This window comes from Phoxinus phoxinus (assembly GCF_949152265.1).
Source record: "Phoxinus phoxinus genome assembly, chromosome: 4".
NCBI classification, from domain to species: Eukaryota; Metazoa; Chordata; class Actinopteri; order Cypriniformes; family Leuciscidae; genus Phoxinus; species Phoxinus phoxinus.
Genome location: NC_136879.1, coordinates 31,186,072 through 31,213,686, shown reverse-complemented (window position 1 = coordinate 31,213,686; position 27,615 = coordinate 31,186,072). Strand labels below are relative to the sequence as shown.

At 36.0% G+C, this 27,615-nt stretch overlaps 2 protein-coding genes across 2 annotated transcripts; one reads left to right on the top strand and one right to left on the bottom strand.

Moving 5' to 3' along the window:
* Window positions 1-152: 152 nt before the first annotated feature.
* ppp1r14ab (protein phosphatase 1, regulatory (inhibitor) subunit 14Ab) lies at window positions 153-16,778 on the bottom strand. The gene is made up of 5 exons (XM_079609072.1): window positions 16,337-16,778; window positions 14,534-14,898; window positions 4,832-4,912; window positions 4,494-4,526; window positions 153-2,006 (listed from the first exon to the last, which is right to left on the bottom strand). Exons 2-5 carry the CDS (start codon window positions 14,762-14,764, stop codon window positions 1,872-1,874), a joined length of 480 nt encoding a protein of 159 aa, XP_079465198.1. The 5' UTR covers window positions 14,765-14,898; window positions 16,337-16,778; the 3' UTR covers window positions 153-1,871.
* Window positions 16,733-27,152, top strand: spint2 (serine peptidase inhibitor, Kunitz type, 2). The gene is made up of 9 exons (XM_079609071.1): window positions 16,733-17,556; window positions 18,737-18,907; window positions 21,698-21,745; window positions 22,227-22,280; window positions 22,401-22,556; window positions 22,642-22,719; window positions 24,181-24,351; window positions 24,438-24,485; window positions 26,240-27,152. The coding sequence occupies exons 1-9, from the start codon at window positions 17,163-17,165 to the stop codon at window positions 26,413-26,415; spliced, it is 1,296 nt and encodes a 431-aa protein (XP_079465197.1). The 5' UTR covers window positions 16,733-17,162; the 3' UTR covers window positions 26,416-27,152.
* The last annotated feature ends 463 nt before the right edge of the window (window positions 27,153-27,615 follow it).

Below are 27,615 nucleotides of genomic sequence, written 5' to 3'. Positions count from 1 at the left end.
CACATATAAGCATGATTTATTTCTGTGTTTATTAGCTTGAGTGTTTTAGTTTTAACAAAGGGATTCCAAAAGCAATAGCCCGTAATTACTTTTTGCTCAATTTCATATCATTATAGATACAAAATGTGAAAATAAAACAAACAGGAGAAATTGAAATATTCACCAAAAGATTTTTTATTATTATTATTTCAGTCCAATGTTTAAAATGAGATGTGCACTGGAATGTGGATTTCAAAAACCCTTAACTGCAAGCAAATGAAAATGAAAACATGATACATAAAGAAACATGATAAGAGAAATTGCTGGCACTCTGTTACTGTACAAACAAACAAACTAAATACAGAGCTGGAAGAGAAAAGCTTGAAAATTCCTTCAAAATGTGAAGTAAATTTGACCAGCTTGAGTAGTTAATATAGTAGCAGCAAACATATTAACAATACCTCATGGTTTTGTCACAAACCAGTCTTTATCCAAGTCCTTCATAAGCATAAGCTGTCAGTTTTAAAGGTCCCGTTTATCCTGTGTTTTTGAAGCTTTGATTGTGTTTACAGTGTGCAATATAACATGTGTTCATGTTTCGCGTGTAAAAAAACACAGAATTTTTCACAAAATTTACTTATCTGTATACCGCTTTTTTCACTGTCCTAAAAACGGGCTGATAACTTCCTTGTTCTATGAAGTCCCTCCTTCAGAAATACGTAACGAGTTCTGATTGTGCCAGCGGTTCCTGTGTTGTGATTCGACAGCAGCTTAGCGCACGTTGCCCGGAAAGGTCAGGCCTCTTACTATAACGTGGAGATGCATGCGCTCAGTGTTATTGTAAGGTGATTTGACTCCGGGATGAAAATAACAGTGTCTTCACGACATGGCGACAAACACACTCTACAAACGCAACTCTTCCTCTTCTCTGTAGGAGCGCAACAAGACCATGCCCCCTTTTTTTGTGTATTCCTGTGGGCAGAAGTTAGTCAAAAAACTGTTCTAGTGACGTCATTAAAGCAGGAAGTAGAGAATGTAGTCCAAACCGACCGTTCGCTGTAGGCTTTGAAAGGGGACTTCTGTTAAATAAAATATCTCGCTTGGCATTGAACTTTGAGCTTCATAATTTTACAGGTATTATTTATGCTCTAACAGCAACATTACACAGCTAAAGTTTAAAAAATGGGATCACGAAGAACAGGACCTTTAATCAAGCATCATAAATTCATCAGTGATATTCAAGAGTTTTTCTGAAAAATAATTTAATCCTACAAAATCTAATTCACAGATATAAACAACACAACAGGGAATTACTGATTTGAAATCTAAAAAAGCATCCTGACAAAAATCTTTGGTCCATTAGTGGAAAACCCATGAAATCATTATAATCTAAAAACCCAGATATTTCTTTAAAAAAAATCCTTCACAGGGGTCAATATTTCTAAGGGAAAACTATTTAAAAAGGATATTATGTACTATAAAAATTGTTCTTCTCAGGTAACCAAAAATGTTTTACATTAAAGTCAAATAAATGGTTTAATATTACAGAATAACACTGACTATATTGGGTTATACCAATGAATGCAATTTTAAGGGATCCGGTATAAATAGTTAAATTAACAAATGCTACATGTTAACTGGGAAGTACATCTGTTGTAACTAACAAGTCTCATTTTCACTGTTTAAAAATGTCAAAATAATGATGACAACTTGTAAAGGGTCCATGCTGTGGTCAGTCACTAAGTTTTTTACATAAATATTTTTATAGGTTTTGTATTGTTTTGTTACTGAAGTCAGCAACCTGTCTATATTTTACAGAAGTGCTGCGGATGCCTTGCATCCACTGAGCAGTTTTGATACAGGAGACTGACCAGCCGTAGATGTGCAGGTGCTCAGAGTCTCTCGGTGTCAGAAGAGCCCTGGCGGTCGGGGAAGACGTGAAGCTGGGGATGTTCAATGCCATTGTTGTGGAGATCCTCTTGTTTCTGCAAACCGTGAAGTTTGTTCACCAATTCTGTGATGAAAACCTGATGAAGATGAGGAGGAAAAGCACATCATAGAAGAATCTTTATTACGAAAGGCATGATGGAATGTGTCAACAGAGTAGTAACTAAATAAAAACAAGCAACTTGTCAACCATATAAGACCTGGGGCCAGTTGAGACGTTGACCAAGTTAAGAGGGTGTCTGAACTAGTCTGACCAAACAGTTTGACAGATCCCAGATCTTCTAATCGTGATCATTGATCTCTGGATAATTTAGTTCTTCAAGCGAATTTGTAGATTTGATTAAAATATCTGGATGAAGTTGATATTACTGAATGTGCATGTGATCATTGGAAAGGGCTAGGGCATCAATATATATATATATATATAAATATATATATATATATATATATATATATATATATATATATATATATACAGTATATATATATATATATACAGTATATATATATATATATACTCAAACCATGATCAGCAATGCAAGTGATTGGCTGGCATCAACACAGTAACATAATGACATCATATAATATAAAAAATTAAACAGCCAAGCAGGAAAAATGACAAAATTTAAAATCGCTAAATGAAATGTGTCAATGTTTCTTATACCCAATTATTTCCATTTTTATTTCCAAGTACTTCTAGTATTTGTAGAGGCTTTACACTTTTTTTCAGTAGCCTATTGTAATTAGCAATTCATTTAATTTTACACATGAAGCGGATAAAGCTTCTTAAGGGTCAATAAAATATTTCTAATGGCACAAAATTATTTTTAAGCTATCTGCATCTCCTGCACTTCATCAAGCCACCCGTATAATAGCTGTCAGCATTCAAATGTATGGCTCAAACTAACCGTATGTAATGTGTCTAAGCATCCAATAAAATTATGAGATAAATATTCCCTCACAGTCACAAATTAATCTCTCAATGAGAAAAGTTGGACATTATAATTAGACTTCACAACATTATTATTAGTTTCTAATTAATTTTAAAACTATTATTATGTATATAAAAAAACATATATAATTTTTTTATTATTAATGTCCCTGGTTAAATAGGTTGCTCTTGTAAGAAAGTAGCAATGACTGGGACAGGCAGTTAAAACTTGTGTGTGAAATAAGCCTGCTCTTGAGCAGGTTTGGGCTTACGGACATTTTTGCTATGAGAAAACTTTAGAATGACATTCGAAGAACCTATAACAATCCTGGATCATGTCAAATCCAAATAACTGGTTAAAGAACATCCCCAGAAAAGCTTTTAAAAGTATTGACTTGTCAATATCAACTTTGTCAATAGGGGGGAGCAGAGGACGATGTCTTAGTTGTAGCAGAGAATGTCTAATAAGGGGAGAACTGCCACTCTCAGTAAACGCTTCTGAACTGGTTGCAGTTCCACTCTGGCTCCATATGAGAGCGCTCACAGGACGAGTGCAGAATGAATGGAGGTCTATGGAGCTATACCCCTCAAAATCCACTTTTCTCAGGGTATAATTTTTTGTCTAGTAATTTAAATGTTGTATTCGAAAGGAGATGCAAAGAAATTACACATTGCTGGGTGTTAGATTTTTTAGAGTCTCTTATTTGCTTTAAAAAGTATTTTAAAATGTCAATGACGTCATACACATCGTACGACCAGAGATACTGCTTTACGGCAATCATTCAGTCACTTTGGTGCTTTCGGGCTCTGCACTTTCTTTTCTCTCGAGGCATCGACAACATAGCTGACACAGGTAAATACACGTGCTAGAAGAGTTTTTGCTAGAAGACATTCTGGTCCCGCTTTCGGATGCCACGATGCCATCAAGCGGTATCTCTGGTCGTAATCAGTCCTTCACTGACCAATCAGCGTTCATTAGCAGAATGCTAGCGTGTTATGGGCAACAACAACTCAACCTGTAAGAAATCGAAAGGACATAAGTACTCGTTCATTCAACTTTCGACCTATAACCCATGTTGAACTGGCAAAACCTACAATCAAATCTGAGATTTCTCAACGGCAATCGGGTGAAAGAGACAAATTTAGCCGTCTAGCCCCATAGACTCCCATTCATTTTGCACTCATGAGCGATCGCCCCCAGTGGAACTCTGGTGGAACTACAACCAAAATTCGGTACAATAGGACTTAATAGAGTGGCCAGGCTCTCCGTAGACAGGCTCTGGTTGTAGTAAAGAAATGAAGGTTTGGATGGTTAGCATAATGCTAGTTAGTCCCTGCTGGTAGTTCATTTAGGGGCAAAAAGCATCGAATATTGCATTATAGTATGTCATTATTCTTTAATCAAAACATGTGTTATCCCATAACACAAAACATGAGAGTTTTGTTTATTCATCAACACTGTCTGTCAGTCACTATTTCCTTGAGTGTGACAGTAATTCACCATTATGTCAAACACTGCAGGGGGCTATTTTGTTAAAAAATAAAACTACGTGCAAAAAAACGGCAGGACAGCTTTTAAAAAAAAAGGAAAGATCATGTTTCATTTAAATTGTGTGATAGAATGAAAATAGCTTACTTCTGTGTTGTTACTGCAGGTATGAAGGGTGTCCTGTAAGAAAAAGAAATCAAGAGATTTGATAAAAAGCGTGACACAGATCTCTTCCCTGCTGAAAATTTAATTTCCATCCTAATCCAGGATGGTTTATGCTGGTTTGATTCTGCTCTTGGTGCTGGTTAAAGGAATATATTCATGTTGTCCCAAAACCCTATGGCTTTCAATCTTACGTGGAACAGAAAATGAGAAGAAAAACATGGAAGACTTTGCATATAAAAGTTCATTTGATTTCTTTTTGGGTGAACTGTTCCCTTTAAGCTAGTTAAAATACATCATCAGTATTTTCAGAGAGCAGATACCTTAAGCTTCTCCATCCTTTCTTTATCGCTCTGTAGATCTAGTAGCTCGTCAATGTTCACTTCCTCTGGCATATCCTCTTCCTGTGAGGAGAGAAAGAGAGTCACATTTAAGGCCTGGTTCACACCAACATGAATGTGTTCGGCAAAAAAATCCGGTCTGAATTTCGCATCCAATTTGTCTATTCGAACCAATGTGCAACAAATGTCAGACAGGCTGAATGAAAATAAAAATTCCACTCTCTGACAGCAGTGGCACTTATAGAAATGATGAAATACCCCAGTTACTCTAGTACACAAAGTGCTGTGCAATGCTCCATTTCTGACACCCGTCTAGGGTGACCACTTCATTTGCTCTTTGGATTTCACTGTAAAAATGTGACTGCACCTTTGAAATGTTTATCTCACTAAATTTATCTCACCAAAAAATGTGTCTTTGTGTGAACAGGCCTTTACATTTAAACATCACTTTTCCTGTACTGTAGTTTACATCCTGAATCAAGCAGGCTTAGTCTATGGACAAGTCACTCTTTTCATTCACATTTTTAGTTCTCGATATTTATCTGCTTGTTAAAACTATTATCTACTACACTATAGAAAATTATTTTTCAATGCTGTAAATAAAACAAAGATTGTTGGAGTATGCTTTACAAGAAAATACTATTTCAGTTTTAATTCAAAGTTTTACTTGTCATTTCTTGTAATTATTTGTGAAATTTACTAGCAAATGTTTTAGTGCAAACACAGTTTATTTAATTGTATTTAAAAATATGCTAAAATTGGAATGCATCATTAATGTATAAATGAATAAATAGTGTGAACAGAGTATTTACAATTAGACCCTATCCAAGGCTGAATAGCAGTTAACTCACAATTGTGACCTGCTCTTGTAAAAGAAACAATTGCATTAGATGTGCACTTTCAGATGCATTCACACTTGACCGCCCACCACATAAATCAATGAATCCCTTGCTAAGCCGTCCCTAAACATTAGAAGTCATACTAAATGAGTACTGTGATGAAATCAGAGGGTGGCATTGGCATAGCATAGCAGGTTCACACAGACAACCATTAGGTCTTATAGAGCTAAAAATCAAACTATTGACTCGTTTCCCATTTTACTCAGCAGATGTCAATCTAGGCCAGACAGCTGTCACTTAGCACTAATCTATTGTGTGGGAATAAAGGTCTATTCCAGCCTCCTCAAATACACCTAAACTACTCATATACTAGGTGTCACAGTTCTTGCATTGAGAGATATCATTCATATCTAATTAATGGCTGAATTTCTACATTGACTTTTAAAACGTTCACTGCGGTGGAAAAATAGTTTTCTCTAATAGGAAATGGGGTAGCTAAAAATAATGCAATCTATTATTTATAGTGTGTACCTTTTGTGTTTCGAGAATGATTTAATCTTCACTTCCGTTTATTTTGTGGCTTGGGTGCAATACAAAATAGGCCAAGGGCAATTTTCAGACACTTCCAGTAAATCATTTACCAATGCCAAACCAGCTTGAAACCTGCCACCCACCAAATGAAAACAGGAAAAAGGCGGTGATTTGATGCAAATTCACACACACAAAAAAACAATTTGCCATGTTTGTGAGAGAAATAGGAATGTCCGGTTAATGTACGAGACGTTTAGACGCATTTTAACAATGTGAACTGGATCAAAGGATTCATTGAAAAGATCAGAATTTCAGTCGGATCACTTTTATGATACGCGTTTAGTGCTTTTGGATAATTTTTTGGGAAAAAGCAACCGGTGGCATTATTTTGTGTTTCAATTTTGTTGAAGAGACAGGGATAAATTCAAAGTAAAGAGACATGGTGTGACCAAAACTAAGTTACAATAGTATATGGTGGGATTCAGTCTAAACTTACCATCTTAACAACATCACGGATGGCAACTGTGCGTTTCTTCTATTACCAAAGCTCCAAATTACTTTATTATAGTGTACTGTACAGCCACACAACAGGTTAAGAGCTGGTCATGGAAGTCAGTGCCTTTCCTGATAAGGTTACGGATAACTACAGGGAACAGGGTTGGTGTGGGAGAACTTTCAAAATCCTGAAACTAACACCACTGTCAAAAGGTCAATCGGAGTAAGATCCAAGCTGAAAGCCCTACCAGGGCATCAGTGACCTTTCTTTTAACTCCAAATGCCACTGAAATGCTGTGAAACAAACATAACCCCATCGCACGATGAACGTTCAGAGCAATCCTCCGGTCGTTTAAAGTTGCCTTTGCTTTCAATCCGTTCCTAAGCAGAGATGTTTTGCGCAATGAATTGAAAATGGTAAAATTTAGTGTAGCAAATATTATTTAGATAAAAAAAAAAATACACAATTTAGTTGTTAAACTACAAAATGCTGTAAAAAATACATTTTTAATCAATGATTTTGAGTATTTAATTGTGCAAATATTCTGTTTTTATTCTCATTAATCATACACCCAGTGGCGTCAACACATTTTGGCTTGTCTCTGTAGTAACTCCCCAAAAGACTCAAATCATTTCCTCCTGACAAAACATGAGTTCTTTCACCTTTTACTGCAAGCATGAGTGCTGAGTCAATCACTCCAACTGGTTTAGCATCACCCGATCCCCCAGGGCCGTGATTCAGCCTCTATTATTTCCAGGCCAGTAGCTAATGGGTAAGAGGTTTTTTTTTCCTTCCTCCTGTCTTTGAGATGGGCTGTTTTTTTTCTTTCTTCTTCTGAGTTTCCATGCCTTATTAACAGCTGTGACCCTAATTCAAATGCCCATCTCCTGTGTATTTGAGCAATATTTATGATGTAAGACTCTAAGAATGTAAGAAGTAATGTGACTAAATCAATAGTTCTAAACGTTTAGAAAAGAATGTACACAGTCCTTTTTCAACAACTAGTCTGACAAGTGAGGCAAGTCTTTTTAAGATGCATCCTCAATCATAGAGCTAGGGATTTTAACAAACCCATAACCACATATATTACATTTCCACATGTATCTTGTCCTGCACTCATTCTGTTTAGTGCTACAATTTGGTCCATACAATGAAAGTCAACAGGGTATAGAGTAATTTTGCACCAAATTGACAGTTGATTCTTCAAAATATCTTCTTTTTTGTTTGAGATGTAAGAAATTACACGATTACACAAAATTGCTTTTTTTCTAAGAAAGCAACACGAGGTTGAGTAAATGATGGCAGAATGGCTTAACTTAAATTAAAGGAAGGAACCAAGCCACATCTAGAGACTGTATAGTGACTTGCAAGTGGGCTCATTTAACTTAGTCCTATAAGCCAATAACTAGCAACCACCCAGAACTTTCTAGCAACATGCCAAAAAAAAAAAAACACACTAAGAAGTGGTTCTCAAAAAATAAGCCAAAACAACTAAAAGTCAAGGTTTTAATTTACATCCTCAGCCATTTTTCCCCCTTTATCCATAAATAACCAGGATTCCCACTGACTCAATGAGATAGCTTTTAAAAGTGAGATTTCTAGACCTGGAATAAAATGTAAATTCATAATGTAATATAATACCATCTATACCTGGCATTTTTGTAAAAAGCCAATAAGCCTTAATCCTTATAAAGTATATCACAAAAAAATGGAAAGGAGTCTTCAAATATGGTTGTGGACAATCAGGGGCCTTAGAATAAAAAAGGCTGAGAACCATTGACTTAGAACACTTTAGTAACTGCATAGCAACGCCCTGGCAACCACCCACAACACTATAGCATTGAGGCAGACACCTAGCAATACAAATATTTAAAAAATGTACGAAATGTAGTTCTATATTTCACTACGGACAATCTCGGCATCGCTAGCATTTCAGCGCCTCTCATGTCAGCTCTATCCCTTTGTATCAAGCCAGAGTAAAATGTCAGATCCGTTTGTGCATCATCTGTCCTCAGGACTCCACAAACTGTGATGTAATACGCTGTTCCACATTAAAGGCAAAAGTGCATGTTAGAGAAACACGGACTGACATTGCATATCGTCTAACTAATTACATTATATGTGCCTTTGGTGGAATTCTTAACATTTCTTTAAAGACAATCCATAGGAAAATCCTTTTTCACAAGAAACAATTTTTGTAAATATTTGTACGGATAGAATAAATAATTTATCGTAGCCTGTGGTTATTAGTGACCTCTTTACTAACAGACCATATTAGGAATAAGAAGTCAGCTCTGAAACGTAATATTGTTTATAAACATTCTAAATGCGGATCTCAGCTTCATTTCTCACATCTGCTGTTTTGCTTTTTGCTCCTTGTGATGCTGATACTGTATAAGCCCTCTGGTAAAATCTATCCAGGTGCATTCATTTCTGATCATCATTCCCACGGGAATGGGGCTAGCATACTGTACAAACGTAGATGTTATACATTTAGACATTCCTTGTTTTAAGACAATAACAACAATAGATTACCACTCATCAAATTGAACTGCATGACAAAACATAAAAAAATGCCTTTTTTCAGGGGAAACGTTTGTGTCCTTTACTGTGAATAACACAATATCATCCAGCTAATAGCGCAGGTACGTCTGTAAGATGTCTGGAGATCTTGAAAACATCTGCAGTGTAATTATACATCTGATAAACATCTTAGAAAGAGCAGTTTTACTTACCATAAACATCTTATATGTCTATATGCCATCTGACAGGAGACATGTCAGAGACGTATTGCAGATGAGCAAACACTAAAAAATACATCTTTGGGGATTGTAAATGCAGATATCAAATAGACGTCTCTAAGATGTTCATATGCTATCTCAACTGGATTTGCATTAAGATCAAGTCACGACCCAACAAGTTATACAAACCAGTATTTAATACAACCTGGGATGTATTTTCTTTAATTTACCTTACATATCAAAGTACACGACCATGTAGCATGTGCCTAATTTGGCTAACTTTTACCAAATGAGAAAATATGCCTCAAAATACATATGAGTGGATTGACATCAGCAACAATAGGCTATATATGAGACATATCTCATATCTCTGAGATATGAGAAATATACTGTATGTTTTCTCCTTCCTTTTAAAAGTTGATGGGCCTGTTTATTTAGCTACCCATGATTATTTTACAGAAAACTTCTGGATTACACATTGGATGTCAAATCTGTAGCACAAAGTTTTGAGCCTCTTTTTTTTTTTTAAACCAATGTTTGATGACATGGAATAAAAGACAAATCAGCCACTAGACTACAAACAGAGACGCATCTGACCACTATGGGACTCAAATCTGGGTTTTTTATTAAGCTTTTATAGAGCTGTGGGCTAATGGTCCCGCTTAATGGGGCTTGTGAAGCCCTTTGCATGGACCAATAGGTAGCGGGCATTTGTTTTGCGGGATGGGGGGTGGAGGACAGTTGCAGAAGGCCTTTCTTTGTGTGATACAGTGACATATGGGGTCTTCATTTCCACAGCCCCCATCCCCCTCACTCATAAGAAACACCCCATGAGACAAATATACCATCAATCAATCCCAGGACCATAAGAGCAGGACGTTGTCGGGCCTGCTGCCGACAGGAAATGAAGGGGGGGATCTGATTACAGCCTCAGTGGGGGCTGTTTCTTTTTAGCACCAACATCACATCTTAAAGATCACAAAAAGATGACTGCTGAGAATCATCCAGTCATCATGTGATATTCTGCCATAATATAAGTGTCCAGTGGCTGGACAACTCAACCACACATACAAAGAGAATACACTTGTAGTGATAAACTTACAGAATTATAGTGTTGATAATTCAAGAGTTTCCTAATGTTTGCTTCACAATGCCTAATACTGTGGTGTGGTTTGGTATAGTTTTGGAATGATTGGTTTTATTTCATTTTCAGAAGATGCTTGTTTTTTTAAATAAACAAATTAAATTTAAATGGAAAAAGTTTTTTTTATATATATATATTTAAAACATTTATTATTAAAAAATGAGAGAATATCAAAAGTTACATTTTATATCTACAATGTAAAAAAATATTTAGTAACACTACAATAAGGGTTCATTAACTAACAATGAGAAATACTTTTGTATTTATGTTATTGTTAGTTCATAAAAATACAACTGTTCATTGTTCATGTTAGCTCAGGTGCAATCAATAATATTAAAACTTTTCATATTAATACTGAAATTAACATTAATCAAGATTAATAAATGCTCTAGAGGTATTTTCCGTTGTTAATTCATGTTAACTAATGTAGTTAACTAATGTTAACAAAGGAAAACTTATTGTAAAATGTTACCAGTGGTTTTTGAAGTTGGGAATACAACAAAGATTATTTGAGTACGTTTTACAAGAAAATACTATATCAGTCTACTTCAAAATTTAATTGTATGCAGTTGCGATTTTTTTTTTAAACTCTTTGTGAAATTTACTAGCAACATTGTTTCAAAGTTAATCTTACACTAATTTTTTTGGTGTACAATTTAAAGTTGACAGTCTAAAAGCAGCCAGAAAATTATGTGACTTTTTTTTTTTTTTAGATTAAATACTGCTTTAATTAGTAGCAGACATATTTGGAAATATATTATACATTTTGTGAAAGAGTGCAGAAAACCACTTGTTATTGGTGTTGAAACTAAATGTGTTGGAACACCCCTTGGTCTCCCCTACTACATTTCATAAACGCCTTTATCGTGGCAGGACGCCAAGTACGTTCCACTGACAGACCCTAAGCAGATCTCTGCTCACATCCACCATCACAAAGCCCAGTGACTGTGAATGTTTACCATTTTCCAAACAGCTGTTGGCATCCTAGAGCTCTCCATGTAAGGCAGCATGTGCAACAACAAGTCACAGCAGCAGCATCTTTAAGCATTCAGCCCCCTGATCTTGTTGCTCATGGGAACTGCACTCTGAGGGGAAAAAAATCCCCTTCATCCTAAAATACCCCGAGACACAGGAATGTGAACTAATTAGATATAAATTGTCAGCATTTCTGCATATCAGACATGTTTACTGGTCTTGACCACATCTTGTTTTTTCAAGCCTCCCAGGAGAACAGGACAAGTATCCTGATGTAACTATGTGTGCTACATCAACAATCAGCTGAGTCAAATTATTAAAACCCATTTAGAGATGCAAATATCATGTCAAAGTGTGAGGTAAAAATCTTCACAACTTACTTTTGTAGTCTTAAAGGGGTGGTAATAATGCCCCTTTTTACATGATGTAAAATAAGTTGCTGATGTCTCCAGAGTGTGTATGTGAAGGTTTAGCTCAAAATTGACCAAAATAAAATTTTCTATGGTATGTTAAAATTGTCCCTTTTTGAGGGTGAGCAAAAACGCGTCGTTTCGTGTGTACACCTTTAAATGCAAATGAGCTGCTGCTCCCGGCACAGAGGCCGGAGCTTCAAGAGCTCACGCGTTAGCAGCTTGCAGACACGCACTAAAATGTGTGACACATTACACATTAACTAAAGTTTGAAAAGTGAAATCACAATCAACCAGCCCTTTAAATAATAAGTTCATTTTGGGATTACCATCTTTGTGTTTAAGGTCATGACACTACAAGTTGTTTATTAGGGGCTTGTTTATTAAAGGGGTGGTTGAGTATGATTTCACTTTTCTAACTTTAGTTAGTGTGAAATGTTGCTGTTTGAGCATAAACAACATCTGCAAAGTTACAACGCTCAAAGTTCAAAGCAAAGGAAGATATTTGATTTTAAAGAAAAGGACTACAACAAAAGGCTGGTTGGGACTACACGACATTCCTCCCGGGTTAGTGACATCACCAACCCTAAAATGTATATAAACCCCGCCCCCGGGAACACGCAGTCCATGTTGAGAAGAGGAAAAGTTGTTGTATAAGAGTACATTTGTGAGTCAGCTCAAACTTTAGCATCCATCTTTTCACATGCAATAGAAAGTCACTCTGTGTGCATCACACAACAGTTCCTATACGAGCGATTTTTAGATTACCATGACAGAATATCCTAATTGAAGATAGTTAACTCCACATCAGCAACATAAATTAACCAACTAACCATTCAGAGACGTCCTGTTGCATTCTACATGTTGTCACTTCTTCTTGAGTCTCTCCATCATTGTCTGACTCCGTTTTAACATTAAAGGCAGAACAGTTTCTGTCATTTTAGCGTGTCTGCGTAATCGCAGCTGCTAACACACACAAGCTCTAGAAACCCCGCCCCCTCTGCAGCAGCTCATTTGCATTTAAAGGGCCAGGCACAAAATGGTGCGTTTTTGCAAACCCTCAAAAAGTGACAACTTTAACATGCTATATAAAAATATCTGTGGGGTATTTTGTGCTAAACCTTCACACACACACTCTGGGGATATCAGATATTTATTTGACATCTTGTGAAAGGGGCATTTTACCACCCCTTTAAAGGGATAGTTCACTTTAAGATGAAAATTCTGTCATCATATACTCACCCTCAAGTTGTTTCATACCTGTATGAATTTCTTTCTTCTCCTGAACCCAAAGAAAGATATTTTGAAGAATGTCAGTGACCAAACAGTTAACTGGTCCCATTGACTGCCCTAGTAGGGAAAAAATATATACTATGGAAGTCAATGGGACCAGTTAACTGTTTGGTTACCGACATTCTTCAAAATATCTTCCTTTGTGTTCAGGAGAAGAAAGAAATTCATACAGGTATGAAACAACTTGAGGGTGAGTATATGATGACAGATTTTTCATTTTAAAGTGAACTATCCCTTTAACAAGTTTTCAACTAAAAACTGAAAACTTTTTTTGCGTTTTGGCCATTCATTTACACGACAATGACGTTTTGGGGGCCTGAAAGCAGTTTCAAAGTGCACATTTTTGAAAACGATCATCTCTGTATAAACTACAAAAAAAGTGACAAAGTGATTTAATGGTGATATTTACAAAAAGGATTTAGAGTTCACATTTTCAAAAACGTTGTAATTTTAAACAATTTTAGTGAAGAGGAGCTATGATAGAAACATGACTGAGATTATATTTTGCCCTAAAAAAATCTATCTATCTGTCTATCTATCTATCTATCTATCTATCTATCTATCTATCTATCTATCTATCTATCTATCTATCACAGACACACAAGTTGGCTGGGGACATATCCCCAGATTTCTCATAAAAAGATGAGAAAAAAAAGTGCATGGGTTTGTTGAGGAAAAATTACTACAATAACACAGTAAAAGTTGGCATCAGATTGTCATTGTTTACACACATATATTCATGAGGGACACAAAAGGCAGTCGTTTAGTGGTATGACCCAAGAAAAGGTTCACGCCCTTCATGAATAAACGTGCGGCATAATCATTGGTGAGCACATCAAAAGATCAACTCAACCAAACGATATATCGAAACGTACTTGCATTCTTTATCAAATTTTTATCATCAGGCAATTTACATTCCATTCTGCATTCAAATGGCGTGAGTGACACCTGCTTCACAATTGAGACACCCAGGCTAGTAGTATGTGCACATTTCCACGTGGATAGTCAAGCTTTTAAATCTACCTCCCACTTATTGAAAACTTTCATTATACAATATTGTTGCATTTTACCAATAAATGACTACACCAATTTTCACTGAGAACAGAATAGATATAACAGCAACGCCTTTTGCTGCTGGCAGCTCATTAAATATTCACAGAAATCATTTGAAAATCTTTCGACTTAATTTGTCTTTTATTCATTATATATTTTATTTTAATCGTATATCATTAATCTTTGTTCCAAGAGGACTCACCCTTCCCAAATACAGCTCGTCAAGTCCACAATCTATCCACTTTTCCACATCCAGACGCTTCTGGAGTTCCTTTCTGTTATATTTGACGGTGACTCGTGCTTGTCTCTTCTGCACGCTCAGTCCCGCATCCCGGCTGGTACCTCGGCTTGGTGAGTGGGTCTTATTGTTAAAACGCTTCCCCACCCGATTCGCAGCCATCTCCAGAGTGACCCTCTGGATGGACACTTGCATTCAAATAATTGATCAAGAGTCTGACTCTGGCGGAGTAGGTGCGCTCCTCCGACACCTCCAGAGCGCGCTGGGCCGCAGGGTCCTAGCGCTGCGAGATCACTGCCTTACTCGCTCCAGCGGCCCGAAAGGAGGTGCTACAGTGTTGGGTTAGGGAAAGTAGTGTGTGTGAAACTAACAAACAAACAAACAAAACGTTTATATTTATGTCGTTCATTTATTTTTCACAAACTTCTCTGTTAATGATTTTATTAATGGCTGTTGGTGCATGCTATTTTATTTGATTTATAATGGCTTCAAAGTGTATAATTATCCTGAAAAATATTTGCAGGAATAAAAGAAAAAAACATAGTTGCATTTGTTTTCGAAAATTGCAATTTATTTTAATTTCTCTTCAAGTAGGTTTGACAGTAATCAATACCTTTTCTGGTAATGTCATGTAGCCTATTATTATATTATAATCAAACATTTCTCTGATTTTCTTGGCAATCTATCTATCTATCTATCTATCTATCTATCTATCTATCTATCTATCTATCTATCTATCTATCTATCTATCTATCTATCTATCTATCTATCTATCTATCCATCCATCCATCCATCCATCCATCCATCCATCCATCCATCCATCCATCTAAACGTGCTCTGTGGGGGCCCCATTGGGCAATACTGGTGTAAGACACCACCCCAGCAGAGGACGTCCCTGGATTGTAGGTCCAGTGGCACCGCAAACCTGCTAAATCCCTTCCATCTCAGATAGGGTTTTAATTATTCTTATTTCTTTTGATTATATTAATTTCTTCTATGTAAGGCACTTTGAATTACCACTGTTTAGCTTTGCACTTACTGAATGAGCACTGTGCCACTGTTCGTCCGACTGTTTGCACTGTATTTTATTTTCTAAACTGTTTTAATTATTCTTATTTATTTTATTATTTATGTAATTATTTTACTTTCTTCTATGTAAAGCACTTTGAATTACCACTGTGTATGAAATGTGCTATATAAATAAACTTGACTTGCCTTGCCTATCTATCTATCTATCTCTCTATCTCTCTCTCTCTCTCTATCTATCTATACATCCATCCATCCATCCATCCATCCATCCGATGATATTATGGCTATTAATGGATGCTTGATAATCAAGCATAATGTGAACTAACTGACATTTAGAAGGCTTATAGCAATACACATTCACCTACACTTTCAGTAGGGTACAGACGGTTCCCACACACACACATTGTTGTTGTTTTTCTATCACGGTGGTGGCTATTTTCCACTGACGTCCAATGTTTTTATAATGACCTGATATTATCTCCTACCTAAACCTAGCTCACACGAACCATCTTTAATAATCTGTTTCATTGCGCTGATTGTTGGCTGGTCATGTTGTGGAAAAAGTATTTCCCTCTTTGCAAAAATCACTCGAATCATCCATAGAGTTCCAGATGCAAAATCTTAGACTTTATTGGTGGAGACAACAAAGCTGATTCCAGAACTTCTAACCCTCTCATTCAAAACTTCTAATTCTTAGCTCTGCTGTTTAAATGTGCTTTATAAATAAAATGTACTTACTTAATTACTTACTTATAGGCTGACATTTGCTCAACCAATGAGCATTCATTGGCTTATCTTTAGTTAACCCATCCTCATTCGTCCGGTTTAATCAATTCCTTATCTTCTTTGGCTTCTTTTTAATAGTGGTGTGCCACCATTTCTAAAAAAAGAAACATTTAGCAACTTATTATTATGCAGGTGCAAGCTCTTGGCAAGTTCAGCTGAACTGAGACATATGCTGCAGTGTGAATCACATGCAGGCCTAAAATCATAGTTTCACTCATAATAGTTGTGCAGACTGTTCTACAAACATATAAATGTCTAACAAAAATATAGCCTATAATAGCTACAGTTGATTTTCCGGTTTTTGCTTTTCTTGAGGAGACAAGGTTTCCACCATGTAAGCAAAACCACACACACACACACACACGCACGCACGCACGCACGCACGCACACACACACACGCACGCACGCACACACACACACACACACACACACACACACACAATGTTAATTGACAGCGTTATGAAGAACTTATTCCAATCCATCATCAATAATATATTAATTTGAGGAAATGATTGGAGTTTATCTCAGCGGTTCTGTGACTTCTGTGGCGCTGTATGAGGATCTTGTGAAAGACAAACAGTGTGACGTCACTTAAGAGGAAGTTGTTGTTGATTGGTTGCATTATTTCCCTGAGAGAAGACGGACACCTGCTGCGTACGTACACACACACACATTAAGAGAAACAGAGTTTGGTTTGGTGATTATAGAGCTTGTTTAACTTTATTCGAGTCGCAGTAACAAACGAGAGCAGCTAGGACAGGTAGACAGGAAGTGAAGAATGGCTCAGGTGCGTTTCACAACCTCCATCGTTGGTTTTCTCTGTTGTCTGTCGGTTTTAAACGCGTGTGAGTGGGACCCAGACACGGACGTCGAGCAGGGTCTAGATTTTAGCTCATTTGATAACGGCGCGGCTTACCTGGCTTACCTGCCGGACATCTCGGACAAAGAGGAGTGCCAGAATGCTTGCTGTGAGAGAGAAGACTGCCAGATCGCTCTGATCGGGACTCCTGCGGACGGCAGTCCAGAATGCCGCCTGGTCAACTGTCTGAAAGACGACGGCGAAGACGTGTGTGTTTTGACCCAGAGCACACAGTTCAAGGTGTACCGCAAGATCCAGGATACCGCTGATCAAAATCTCCAAAGCGAGGATGATGTTCGCTCTGTAAACACAGGTAGCCTAATGTTACCAGGGAAAATAAATTTGTCTTAAAAACTAAAATTAACGATAAAATGCCATAATTAATACAGGCCTACTTATTTTAGCTATAATTAGCCTACTATAAATTAATATGTGACTAACTTTTTTTGTTGTTGCGTAAACTATGTAAAAATTCTCATATGTTAAATGTAATTGCATGTAAATTATGGAAAGTTTAAGAATATTGGTTAAATCGGTTTCATAATGTTTTGTAAAATATTTATTTTCCAAAACAGAGTAGACTAATGAATGTACATTTAATGTAGCAAAACTTATTTTCTAAACTTTTCAAATATATTTTTTAAAAACTTTTTTTTTTAACTTAAAATGTGCCCTTTCATAAAATGGTAAAAACATGGCAAATGTTTTTTTTTAAACGTAGCCTATTAACCTTTACACAGTTGTTTTTTGTTTTTGTTTTGTTATTTTTCCAAATGACAACACAATGGATTTCTCCATGTTGGTTACTTCATACCGAAAAGTTTTTCAAATATTTATAATATTAATTTTAAAATAAAATTCATTTACTGCTTTTTAAAGACTTAGCAATAAAAGATTATGCCAACTTATTATGCAAATTTAGTGTGTTGTTATTAGTTCATGCAGTAACTTGTTTGGTTAGGCTATATGTTACCAATGTACAATTAAAGGGAAGGTTTAGCATTTCACAGAATATACATGAGAATAAGTAATATTATAATGTCTATGGAGAAATTTGTTAATATTTATCTATGATCATGTTCATAATAAGGTTAAAGTTTGAAATAAACCTAACCCCAAGAAAAACAAAGAAAATGTTGTTTAGAAACCCTTCCCTTTTTCCAAGTAGTATTGCAGCATTTTTGTTCAGTGGCCTGCACCTGACCAACCCGTCCTTCAGGTTTTACAATCCAGCACTGTAAACAAAAGTCTTTAAGGGTGTAAGGGAGGGTAAAGAGTAAGACACACAGACATCGCAATACCTGAACGACATATTCACTTTGGTATCACAGTAGCTATTTGTTGCAACAAGTGACAAAGTGTGGTCAGAGGTCTGCAATAATATAATAGCCAAATGTATTATGCCAACATTATTATGCCAGTTGAAATCTAAGAAGTACAGTTCGTAGTACGTTCACTACTTTGAGACTATTCCTTTGCTTCTGTCTCATTAGATCTCTGCCATCTCCCAAGTGCAGTGGGAAAATGTCGCGCTGCTTTCCCACGATTCTATTATGATGTCACCAATCAGACCTGCAAGCAGTTTATCTATGGCGGCTGTGAGGGCAATGATAATAACTTTAATACCCAGGAGGAATGCGAGGCATTGTGTAGTGGGGTGACAGGTAAATATCAGCCAATATATATATTTTTAAGTGTTACATTTTCAGCGTTATGCAAACCTTTATTTTGTAAAATGTTTATGGCCCCTAATGTCTCTTTATTATACCAAACCTGATTGTGATGGATATACTTTGAGATATTGGCCTTGAGCAACTCTCTCTCACCTCTGTTATAATCTGTTTTTATAGCTTCACATACACTACTGTTACGGTTTATTTAATGTTTGTGGAAAAAAAGTCTCACCAAGGCTGCATTTATTGGACCAAAACTAGAGAAAAAAACAGTAATATTGTGAAATATTACTGTTTTCTATTTGATTTTAAAATGTAATTTATTAATGTGATGGCAAATTAGAAATTACTCCAGTCTTCAGTGTCACACGATCCTTTTGAAATCATTATAATATGCTAATATTAATAGGAAACATTTCTTATTATTATATGTTGAAAACAGTTGTGCTTCATTTTTGGAACATGAAAACAATTAAAAAAAAATCTATTTAATGCACCTTCCCTGAATAAAAGTATTAGTTTCTTTTAAAACAAAGAAGTATTTGAATGGCAGTGTAAAAAATAAAATCTGTGAAGTGCCACATTAATTAATTGACTTGCTATCTCCTATTTTGGACTTCCTGCTTTAGAGATAAGCTTTTGCGTCACGCCCTTCACATGGTGTTCGCCATTGTTTAGGCATTAAAGTCGAGATGACTGTTCTGTGTGTAATGTGTATTTAGTCTAGTGAAGTTCAGTGACAAAACAGAGGCTGTTATGACAGACAAAAGGAATCTACAAATGGAATCTTCTTTAAAGTGTGTTTTTTGTATTAAATTTGTCAAATTGAAGCACACAGTTGATGCCTGTACATTATGATGAAAAGGATCCATGTAGTTGTTTAATCTCTACTTTAACCACTGGAGGAGCCATTATAAAAGGACTGGAACATTTTTGGATCGCTAATATTTAAGCTACACCGTGTGTCAGCAGTCTAGTTAGGGTGTAGTATGCGAAAATGCGGCTAATTCAATGCAAATCAATAAACACATCCTGGATTTGAGGACAGCTGCCATTTGCATCAAGGTAATGTTTGCATTTGGCTTGCATTGGGCCCCCAGAGGAAATGCAGATAAATTTAGTGTATTGAAAGTAAAACATTCAGTTTTATTGAGTTTTTAGAGTTTAAATCTTGAAACACTGGTACGTGAGGCCCAGTTTTGTAATGCATCCCATTACAATCAATGTAAAAGTCACTTGGAGCAGTTTTAGAGCATATCAGTCTATGATTTGGCATGTCTGTGGTGACGAAAACTGAGGTTTCGAAAAGGAGACCAAAATATGAGCTTTGGAAAACCATACAACTTTTATTACAGCCGTTCTCCAGTGAGAGTGGGCACAAATCAAGTACCCACATTGTAGTTTGTGGTTGTCTACGTGCTGAGTTGGTTTATGTCCTGCTATATTTGAATGGTGTTGAGTTGATTTGAATTTGGTAGTAATCTGTAGTAGAGTTCAGCCAGGTAACTTGTCATGGGGCCTGTATTATTAAGTTATTCTCAAAGCAAAGTGTATACCTTACCCTAATTTTACAGGCTGAAATCAAAACCACTTCGGTCAAAGTCAGTTAGGTCAGTTTGTTTTCACATTTTGGTGAGGCACATAACAACTTCAGTGAGTTTGAGTGGCTTTATGCTGAATCGCTTAACAAATGGACGTTCTGGTTTCATCTTACTCTGGGTTGTTGAATAACCGGTTTGATGACCTGTATGCGGATAAATTACCTGTTCTCAACAAGGACATGACAAAGACGTTAGTTGTCACCATGTTTTTTCTTTTCTTTTACCTCTTCCCTCTTTTACAGGAATTGCATTTGAATGAGTGATCTATCTTCACATATTCACTAAGACTGGGGGTAGGAAAGAGGAAAGGAAAGGCTTTTTAATGTTCTTTATGGGCTCATTGTGCTTTGTGCCTGCTTTATCCGAGTGACCCTTTGTGATCCGTGGAATTACCACATTTTGTTGAGTTGAGATGATGTTTAAAAGGAAAAAGATGCCATCTGCTTTCAATAGAGATGCTAAGATCCTATTATTGTCATCGGGAAATCATACAAAGAGTTTAATTTACAACATTCTGGGCTGTTTTGTGTTAAGCAACAATATTGTGCGTGTTTGTATGTGTGTGGGCCTGTGTTTGTGTGAGGGTGTGATGCAAATTATGCAACTATATTTTTATAGAACATTCCTTACTATGAATTTTCCCCATGGAAAAGTTTAGTTTAGAGCTTTGTTACTGAATTACACTACCGTTAACATTTGTGGTCAATCATTTTTCAGCAAGAATGCATGAAATTGATCGGAAGTGACCGTAAATACATTTATAATCTTACAAAAGATTTCTATTTCATAGAAATGCTGTTCTTCTTTAAATCCTGAAAAAATGTATCCCGGTTTCCACAAAAATATCAAGCAGCACAATTAACTCTTTAATTAATTCTTGAGCAGCCAATTCAAATATTCAAATGATTTATCAAAGATCATGTGACACTGAAGAAAAAAGTAATGCTGAAAATTCAGATTTTCATCACAGGAATAAATTACAGTTTAAAATATGTTGAAACCGAAAACTGTTGTTTTAAGTTGTAATAATATTTCACAATATTACTGTTGTTGCTGTCTTTAAATTCAGTCTTCAGTTTCAAAACCAATACAAAATCTTACTGGCACCAAACCTTTGAACGGTAGTGTATGTCTCTTGTTCAGAAATATAGCACATTAATTGTCTTTCTGCTCTCTTCAGGTTCTGTCGCTCAACGCAGGAGAATGTCCATTCCGGAGAACAACAATGGTAATCAAGTCCTTCTTCATATCTATATCATAATCCAGATGCCCCAATGACACCAGTTCTCAGAGATGTATATGCGATTATGACATGGCGTTTTTTTTTTTTTACAACAGAGAAACACTGATCATTTTGTAATAGTAAACAGTTAGCTCAAATTGTAATAACTGTGCTCAACTAATAATACATATTAAAACGTATTAATTAGTCCTTTTGTAATGAATTTAAAGAGGGTCTGGGATGTCCAGGACCCAGTAATCATTCACAACACAAAACAACATTTTTGCTATCCCACATTTTAATACTATAAACATTTCCTTGTTTTGGTTCATGTCAGCTACTTACACATGCATTTACTACAAAGTGTTGTTAATTAGCTCATTAATTAGTCTTGAGTTCTAATAATTTACAATTCAAATTAAAACTGAGACCGTATTCACTTGAAAATGGAAACATGTGACAAATAAAATTTTGTCGTCCTCCTCAGATGTTGACCTCAAGGAGATTGAACTTCCAGAGATGACGACAGAGGATTTCCAAGGTATTTTATAATTTTTGTTTACTATGAGTTTACAAATAAGTTTTTAGTGGTTTTGTCCACATCTTTGAGTAGAGTACCATTGGTTCTAGTGTCTTCTTACCATCTGTCTTGCCGTATCAGAAAAGTGTCTGGCTAATGCACGGACCGGACTCTGCAGAGCCTCCATAAGACGCTATCACTACAACAATGGCACCTGTCAACCATTCACCTATGGAGGCTGCGGTGGCAACCAGAACAATTATGAAACTGAGGAAATATGCATGACGACCTGCACAGGTACTATTGTGTGCAACTATTCATTTCCTGATCATCCTTCATCCTTATAAATCACTATAAAATTCTAACTGTGTTTGCATCCCAGTGAGGCTCATTCCCAGCGACCAGAAGGCAGATGTGTTTCCCTCTACTCCTATCCCTGACAGCTCCCTCAGCTTTGAAGGTAAAATAGCGAAAGGTTCTATCAGATTATAAATCAGATGTCCTGAATTTCTCCATTTAAAACGTAGACCAGTGAATGGGTGGGGCAAATGTTCCAATCTTCATTTCCTGGGAAATCCAGAGGTGTCGCTATACCCTACATGAAGCTATTCCATTTGTGCATTCAAAGGTGCTCTCAGATTCCTCGGGTAGATTTGTCATCGTAACTGGGCCAATTTATGATGTAAATATTGTTCTAGCTAATGTTTATCCCCCTAACTTGGATCAAACATTTCTTTTCAAACACATTCAGATTTATCCTCCCATTACCTAATTCTTAGAGGCGACTTTAATTGCTGGCTTAACCCACAGCTGGATCGCTTCTCCTCTAACCTTTCTCCTTTGTCAAAATCCTCCAAAGTAATCCAATTATTTAGGAAAGTCTCTGATGCTTGGTGATTTCTCAATCCCAATCCCTCTAGCAGGCAATACTTTTTGATCATACTTTCACACGTATTGATTCTTTTTTGGTGGACAACAGACTTCTTCCAAATGTGTCTGACTGCAGATATGAAGCTTTTGTTTTTGTTGATCATGCTCCAGTTTGTTTGAACATTTATTTAAAAAAGCTTTATTAAGTCATGCACCCCATGGCGTTGTAAAACAAGGTTACTTTCAAATGAGGACTTTATCAGTTTTATTTCTCAGCAAATAAATTTTTTTATTAGTGTGAACAAAACTCCAGATGTCTCTGCTGCTGTTTTGTGGGAAAGTCTTAAAGGCTATATTAGGGGGGAAATCACTTCATGTACGAGAGAAAACTGAGGATTGAAAAGTTATCTACGGTACATTGGCAAATCGAACATTTCGGCTTGATAATTGATATGCCACATCCCCGTCCCCAGATATTTAAAGAGCGCCTGTCTTTACAATCAGAGTTTGATGTTCTTATGACTCAGCGCACAACTGAACTTCCGCCTAGAACAAGGTCTACCTATTTTGAACATGACGATAAAGCTAGGAGACTGCTCACCAGTTACGCAAGGCGGCTTCTTCGGGTATTACTACCAATCCTTTAAAGAATTGTATGTGTCCTTGTACTCATCTGAACTGACTTCTAACCCTTCCTGCTTTGATGACTTTTCCAATAGCTTGAACTTCTTTGTTTCTAATTTGTTTTTTTCTGTTCCTGCTGCCCTGGCCACTCTTATTTACCATTAATATTTACCATTAATACATTAGCAAAGAATGATATATATAGATATAGATATAGATATAGATAGATAGATAGATAGATGTAGAAAGATATATAGATATAATATAGATATATATAGATATAAATACAGATAGATAGATAGATATAGGTACACATTGTATATATCTACCCTTTTGTCACTGTTTACAACTTTTTTGTGTTTAAAAGCATTAAATAAACCAGAAAAAAACATTAACTTATCATTCTTCCTCCTGTAACTCAATACAGAAGCCTGTGCTATCCCATCCGAGTCCGGCCCATGCCGTGCAAGCTTCCGTATGTTTTACTTTGAGGCCAGCACTCAGTCTTGTAAGCCCTTTATCTATGGAGGCTGCCAGGGAAACCTAAACCGTTACGGTAGTGAGGACGAGTGCATGTCAGCTTGCCACGGGAAAGACGGTAAGAGTACAGAAGTTCTGCTTCCTGTTGTATGTATTTGCCTTTGCTTTGCTGGTGGCTTATGCTGTTGTACTTCTTTTATATAGGGAGGATGGATGAACATGGACATCCCAAACGTGGCCGCTGGACTCCAGGTGAGGCATTGTTGAACACCTGAAATTACTTAATTATTTTAATTCATTAATTATAATAATTAGTTCAATTTATATATATATATATATATATATATATATATATATATATATATATATATATATATATATATATATATAATTATAATTATAATTTACATACACAGATTTCTAATTCAAATAAATACAAATAAAACTGTTCTAAACTGTTCTAATAAAACTTTCTATTCATCAAATAATCCTGGAATCAAATACATCATGGTTTCCACAAAAATACAAAGCAGCATAAGGAATGCATAATAAGAAATGTTTCTTGAGCAGAAAATCATAATAGAATGATTTATGAAGGATCATGTGACACTAAAGACTAGAATAATGAAGCTGACAATTCAGTTTTGTCATCAGAGGAAAAAATACTTTACTTTTTAAAATACATTCAAATGGAAAACGGTTATTTGAAATTGTTACAATATTTCACAATATTACTATTCATACTGTTTTTGATCAATTGACAGGGTTGGTATGATTTTTTTTGGTACCAATGCTAAAATGTTCATATATTTACTGTAAGTGTAATGTGTAATGCATATACTGGACAGTAGGGGTGTGCATTGGCACTGCCCTCACAATTCGATTCGATTACGATTCACCAGGCAACGATTCGTTTCAATTCGATTCTACGATGCATCAAAATTCTACTGCACACAACAAGGCAAATTTTTCATCAGTCATGAGGCAATACAAGCAGTCAGATATTGAACAACAGATTTTATTGGCTGCTATGTGTGTATTATCACTCTCCTGTATCTTTGACATGCATGACGTGCTTGATTTTAGTGTGGCAAGTTTTACACACCGCGTAAGTCTTGTTTAGTTTCCCGTTAACTTCGTAGAATCCGAAATGTGCCCAGATGTCCACTTTCCAAGCTTTGGGTGCGTTTTTAATTACCCGTCTATCGCGGTCAACTCCCTTCGCCTCAGCCATCTTGATTGTTGTTGTTGTTATGCCCCCGGAAGTAATTGAAACTTAACAACTTTATTGTCCAACTCAAGGCCAGAAAATAAACAGTGACATAATCGATTATGGCACTTTGCCGCATCGATGCTGAATCGTGCACTGCGATGCATCGCCGAATCGATTATTGTTGACACCACTACTGGACAGATTCATTTAATCAACTTTAATACATTTTTATATTATTTATTGGTTTTTGCCTTATTTTATATTTAGATTGCATATTTTACCTGCAAAATTTACAAAGTGTATATTTACACCAGGTACCTTGTTGGCAGAGGCTATTTGCACAAACTGCGCCCACTATTGTCTGTGTGAGCCAGACAAAATGAACAAAGAAATCCCACCCAATACAGGATCAGTGGTGTTAAGAGCAAGGCTCTCGTTTGCTTTTGACTTGACCGACCCGAGTTCGAATCCGCCTTTTACCAAACTCATTCTTCCTTTTCCCATCACAAATCAGCTCAGTAGCATTTATTGTAAATAAAAATTAAGAAAATATGATTTTAATAAATATCTGAATATAAAAAATAAAAAACACTGAATATGTTGTTATTATTGTACACTGTTTTATAATATACTACAATATACTGAGGTGCAAATAGTATCTGCCACTCTCTAAAAACTATTTACTCTTAGTGCAAAGAAAAAAGTTTTGTTGCTATTTACACTTTATGTAAATAGCATCTATTGCTGTTTACACTTTGTGCCCAACATTAAACATGTTTTGTGTCTCTTCCAGCCTTCTTCCTAGTGGCCACCCTGGCCATCATGTCTGCCCTACTTCTGGTAGGTTTGATCCTGGTCTCAGTGCGCAGAAACTCCAACAAGTTCATCGTATTGGATGATAAGGAGGAGTTGCTGCCTGAAGAGGAGCAGGTGTCTTATGAGAAGCTACCCGAAGTGGTTTCCAAATAAAGCCGGATGCCTTTCAGTGTCTGGTACAAACTTCCATCACACTCCAACATTCAGATCAATTAAAACCACTGAGAATTTAGGTTGCATTAAAGTTCCACTTTGAGTACATTTTGTAAGATGTTCCAAATTATCAACAAAGAACATTATACATATCATACATACAGGCATTGTGCAAACTGCACATTTCTCACACACATGAGGAACCAGTTAAGAATAACGTGTATGTTTCATGTTTGTTTAAATGGGATATTCTATACTTTTTTTAGTTTAATTGTAAAAGTGGGAGATATTGTACTATACTTCGGTGAGTTGGTTGAAATACTTCTGTTACCCTCTTTGTCATCTGTCACTTTTTATGGTAATTATACACATGAAGTAAATCAGCTTTCAGGGATATATTTATCACAACCATAGACAAAGAATATGCTTAATAATGGAGTGGTTTCCCATAAATTGTTTTGACTTCACTTACATGTATATGTTTGTATACATAAGAATAATTAATTGATTGTTTTTATTGGCTTATAACACTCATGGCACATTTTGGCTCTAGATTTTATTAGTGTGAATGATTCTATGGAAGTCAAAATATATCTGTAGCAACTTCAGACTTTTGATGATGCTCGCCTTTTAATGCCTTTTAACTGACCTGTAACTGTTTAATTCATATCAGCCTATACTTTGTTTTTAAAGCATTGTTATTTTCAAATCTTCAACAATAAAGTTACATTTATTCAGTTTTTTTTTTCAAGTTTATTGTCCCACCCTCCAAGCTAAATTCCACTACCATTCTTTAATAGCTTCTGTGTAAACACATGCACACAATTAAACCATTATGGCAAGAGTTAATTAGATAATGAAGGTAGATTATACCCGGAAGGTCATGACAGAGGTATTTTTCATAAATGCCAGCGTCAGGTTGTCACGCGTGTGGTTTTTTTTTTTTTTTTTTTCATGTATATTACCTTTTCCATTTAATCTTTTTCCTGAATTGTTTAATATTTCCTAATTGGTTTACTGTGTACTGCTAAAAATGTTGCAGAAGCCTTTTTTTATTGATAGTATTACATTTTTTAAATAAAAGGTGTTCTTCTTAAATCAGTGTATATAAACAGCAAATTAATCTTATGACAACATTCTCTGCTATAGAGCCATGCAAATGTTCAATAAATGTAAGAATTTAAAATATGTACCAGAATC

Coding starts and splice junctions, on each gene's coding strand:
- ppp1r14ab (XM_079609072.1), bottom strand. CDS start 14,764: ATGCAAGTGTCCATCCAGAGGGTCACTCTGGAGATGGCTGCGAATCGG. Junction 4,913..14,533: donor ACGAGCTGTATTTGGGAAGG/GTGAGTCCTCTT, acceptor CTCTCCTCACAG/GAAGAGGATATGCCAGAGGA. Junction 4,527..4,831: donor AAAGGATGGAGAAGCTTAAG/GTATCTGCTCTC, acceptor TTTTTCTTACAG/GACACCCTTCATACCTGCAG.
- spint2 (XM_079609071.1), top strand. CDS start 17,163: ATGGCTCAGGTGCGTTTCACAACCTCCATCGTTGGTTTTCTCTGTTGT. Junction 18,908..21,697: donor ATTGTGTAGTGGGGTGACAG/GTAAATATCAGC, acceptor TGCTCTCTTCAG/GTTCTGTCGCTCAACGCAGG. Junction 22,720..24,180: donor CAGCTCCCTCAGCTTTGAAG/GTAAAATAGCGA, acceptor AACTCAATACAG/AAGCCTGTGCTATCCCATCC.